At 50.3% G+C, this 4,288-nt stretch overlaps 1 protein-coding gene across 1 annotated transcript in view; it reads left to right on the top strand.

Annotated features, from left to right (window-relative positions):
* Window positions 1-2,833: 2,833 nt before the first annotated feature.
* The window catches only part of LOC105308576 (sialic acid-binding Ig-like lectin 14), a 5,257-nt gene continuing 3,802 nt past the window's right edge, over window positions 2,834-4,288 (top strand). The window contains exons 1-4 of the mRNA XM_011384579.2: window positions 2,834-2,870; window positions 2,949-3,332; window positions 3,527-3,805; window positions 3,969-4,013. Coding sequence (XP_011382881.1) covers window positions 2,834-2,870; window positions 2,949-3,332; window positions 3,527-3,805; window positions 3,969-4,013 — 745 coding nt within the window. The remainder of the gene's footprint in view (window positions 2,871-2,948; window positions 3,333-3,526; window positions 3,806-3,968; window positions 4,014-4,288) is intronic.

The raw sequence follows: 4,288 nt of genomic DNA, 5'->3' as shown, positions 1-4,288 counted from the left end.
TTTGTCCTGTTCGTTTGTTGCTTTTAGGTTTATATCTCTCATAGAAGTGATATCATGTGACTTTCAACCTTTTCTGTCTGGCTTATTTCGCTTAGCATGCTAAGGACTCGGCCCCTTTAGGAGGCGTCTGCTGTTGCTGTAGCTTCTGCCCCATTCAGCTGCTGGTGACCCAGCAGACTCGCGTCCTCGCCCCCTCCCACCTCCTACCATCGCAGGCTGATTTCTTATTTCTCTCCCTAGTTGTAGGGCTTGTTCATCTAGATCCCGGGTGACTTTCCTTGCTGTTTGCTCCATGTTTCTGTCACAACTTTGATGTAGTCACAAGAAGGAAAAACAAAGACTCTATATTCTACACCATTTTTTTCCAAAAGCGCCAGCGGCAGGAATTTGATCTAAGGAATGTATTATGTAGATGAACACAAAGTAATGCTGCCTGGAAGTCTTGGACCGCTGTCATCTAATCTAAGTTCCCAGCTCGAGTTTATTTGACTTTTCTTATGTTTGTCTTTTATTGAGATATAATTGACATATAACATTATGTAATTTCAGGTGTCCAACATCATGATTCAATATATGAGTATATTGCAATGTGCCCACCACAACGTGTGTAGTTACCGTCCGTCACCCGATACAGTTACACGTCATTTTCCTGCGACGAGAACTTTTAATCATGTTCTCTCTTAGCAATTTTCTCTCTTGGCAGTTTTCAAATATGCAATACAGTATTATTAATTATGTTATTTTAGTTAATAGTATTATTAACTAGTGTTATTAATTACAGTCACCATGCTGTACAGTACATGCCTATGATTGAGTTATTTTATAACTAGAAGTTTGTACCTGTCACCCACCCCCACCCTGTACCTCTGGCAACCACCAGTCTGTTCTCTGTATCTATGAGTTTGATTTTTCAAACATTTCCACATTTAAGTGAGATCACATGGTATTTGGCTTTCTCTAACTTATTTCACTTGGCATAATGCTTTCATGGTCCATCCGTGTTGTTGCAAATGGCAGGACTTCCTTCTTATTTATGGCTGAATAATATTGGATGGTATGCGTACCACATTTTCTTCATCCATTCATTCATCAATGGGTACTTAGGGCTGATCCCACACCTTGGCTATTATAAATAATGCCACGATGAACACGGAGATGCAGCTATGTTTCCAGTTAGGGTTTTCATTTCCTCCACATCTATAACCCAGAAGTGGAATCGCTGGCTCGTATGGCAGCTCTATTTTTAGGAACCGCCATACTGACTACATCATGGTTGTACAATTCACACTTTCACCAAGAGGGCTAGAGGGTTCCCCTTTCTTCACATCCTCTTTCTACATCACTTATTATTTTTCTCTTGTTGATAATCTCAGCTTGAGTTGTGCTAGACCACAAGGTGATTGAATTGTACGGATCCTGCTTTCTTTAGTCCTTCGCTTGCTCAAGACAATCTTCTTTGCAATATATAAAGAGTCAGGGTGGGGGGCGGCGTGAACCTGGTTACCCGTCGTTCACCTGGACTCCGGGGCAGGTGCACACCCAGGTTTTGTGGAGCCTGACATTTATACAAATGTCGAGATGACTCTCTTGGGGGGAAAAAATGAAATGTGACACACATATGAAATTTTACGAAATGATAAAACACATCACATCAAGTCACAAAAGTTAAAATGCTCAAAACCAAAATAGAAAACAATTCAGAAAAATTACAGACTAATTTTTATTAGTAGTAGAGCGTACCTGTCTGGCATACCTGCGTAACACACATTCTACACGTTTTTGGGTGATACTCTTTGATTGCCTCTTTCTATGAGAATAATTGTCATATCAATAAATGTTAATATTACATAGTAAATATTATGTATGGCTATAATAATATTATATTTATGTAATATAGAGAATTGACAGAATTCAGTATTTCCTCCAGCACAGTTGATTGAAATTTCTTTTTCTTGTATCCTTGCAGAAACCTTCTTTCAATCCTATAACTTGCTACTGAGAACGTCCAAAATGTTTCATATCATTGTGGAACGTGGGGAAACGTTCAAGTCTCTTTCACACGAGAGCACTGGGGTTCCAGGTTATGTCCTCACATCCCCAGAGCCCTTGCCAGGCTTTGAGAAAGGGACCGAGCCTGTGAGGGGCTCCGGGCGAAACTTCCTGAGCTGTACAGCGGGCACATTTGCTTCCATGCTGACGTCCGGCCTGTGGGGTCCCTGCCAAATGGGGCGAGGGTCTCCGTTTGCACATCCCTCTTGAGTGGACCTGTCATTGTGCCACAGAGCCTCTGACCCTCGAAGACCAACCTTCGTGTCCCAGAACCACTCAGCTTCCCTGCTGCGTTCCACCCTCCATCGGATTTGGGCCTGAATTCCCTCGGTCTTAAGAAAATTTAAAATGATTCGTTTTCAAAACATCCAGTGGTTTCATCGGGGGGTGGGTCCCCCAGTTACCAGGACCAGCCCTGTTTCTCTCTTCCAACCAAGCTGGGCTCCTGGGTGATCCCCATTCTGGACTTACGTACCACGTGGAAGGCGCTCGCTTCCAGACTCTCATCTGGACAAGCTCCCCAACCTCCAGAGGCCTCAGTATATCCACCTGCTGGGTGGTGAGCAGGGAGATGGTGGGACAGGGTGCTCTCTCAGCCCCCTGACACCACGCCCCCACGCCGTACCCGATGGCCTGTGGAGTCCAAGTTCCCCTTCCAGGCGTGGCCACAGCTCTCTCAGCCTTTGCTTCCTGTCGGGGAGTCCTCGGCCCCAGCACACACTCTGCAAGTTTCCTTCCTTGACACAGGGACCTGGATCCAGGCTCTGTCCTGTCAGAGGCAGACATGGTGCCCCTGCTGCTGCTGCCCCTGCTGTGGGGAGGTGAGTGGGGTGAGGGGGAGGCCTGGGCACGGACGGGGGAGGGGCCGGAGCTGCCGCAGAACCTCTGTGTCCCCACAGGGTCCCTTCAGGACAATTCCAGGTACGAGCTCCGAGTGCAGAAGTCAGTGACAGTGCAGGAGGGTCTGTGCGTCGTCGTGCCCTGCTCCTTCTCCTATCCCTCGAGTGCATGGCGTCCCCCTGCCGAACTCTACGTGTACTGGTACTTGCATGGGCCCAACACACGCCGCAACAGTCTTGTGGCCACGAACGACCCAACCAAAGCAGTGTCCGTGGAGACCCAGGGCCGATTCCACCTTCTCGGGGACCCCATGACCAACAACTGTTCTCTGAGCATCAGAGACGCCAGGAAGAGCGACTCAGGAAACTACTTCTTCCGAGTGGAGAGAGGATATTATGTGAAATATAATTACCATAATGAGACGCTGGATTTGCAGGTGACAGGTATGGCGGGGGCCCAGGAGAGGACCTGGGATGTGGGACCCCGTGTCAGAACAGGGATGGGACACTGGAACAGCTGCTATCTAGGACTTGGGGCTGGCATGGTGGGAAGAGACGCGGGACCTGGGGTGAACTCGGGCCCTGAGGCATGGGTCTCCGCCCCCTGGGTCCCAGGCACCTCCCTGTCTGCTCCCCAGTCCTGACAGAGAAGCCAGACATCCGCATACCGGAGGGCCTGGAGTCCGGCCGCCCCACGCTCCTGACCTGCAGCCTGCCAGGGTACTGTGGAGGCGGGAGTCTCAGCTTCTCCTGGGCGGGGGCCGCTCTGGGCTCTCTAAAGCCCCAGACACTCCTCACCTCTTCCGTGCTCACCCTCACCCCAAAGCCCACGGACCACGGCACCGATCTCACCTGTCAGATCAAACGCCAAGGAAATCGGGTGATCACAGAGAGAACCGTCAGGCTCAATGTCTTCTGTGAGTTTGGAGGGATGGCTGGATCCCGGGGGCCAGTGCATGGCTCCAGACCAGGGACCCCTTTCCTGGAGGAGACTGGGGAAGCAAGTCTCATCCCTTGCCCTTAGGGGGCTCCTAGGCCAAGGGCCACAGCCCCCGGCCTCACCACATCTTTCCTTCCCAGATGCCCCAGCGTTGACCGTCCGCTTCTCCCAGGGAAACTGCACAGGTGGGAAAGGTCTCCTCTTCTCTGGGGTGTGAGGGGAGCGGGGCACCTGCCAGCGCAGGGATCGGGGAGACGCTCCCCACTCACCCCGCAGCAGCCTCTCATCAGCGTCCAACATGACAGTTCCAGATTGCCCCTCGCTGCTCCCTGTCCTTTCCTCTAGTTTCCCAGTTTATTTTTCCTGGCGGGAAGTCACACATACATGCAATGTACTGGCTTCGCCAGGTTTAAGGGGACAGCTGGGCAGGTTCACACGTTTGCAGAGCTGCGGAGCCCCG

The sequence above is a fragment of the Pteropus vampyrus genome, unplaced genomic scaffold (genome assembly GCF_000151845.1).
Source record: "Pteropus vampyrus isolate Shadow unplaced genomic scaffold, Pvam_2.0 Scaffold593, whole genome shotgun sequence".
Lineage (NCBI taxonomy): Eukaryota > Metazoa > Chordata > Mammalia > Chiroptera > Pteropodidae > Pteropus > Pteropus vampyrus.
The sequence above is the reverse complement of the archived record's forward strand: the minus strand, read 5'-3'. Positions and strand labels throughout refer to the sequence as shown.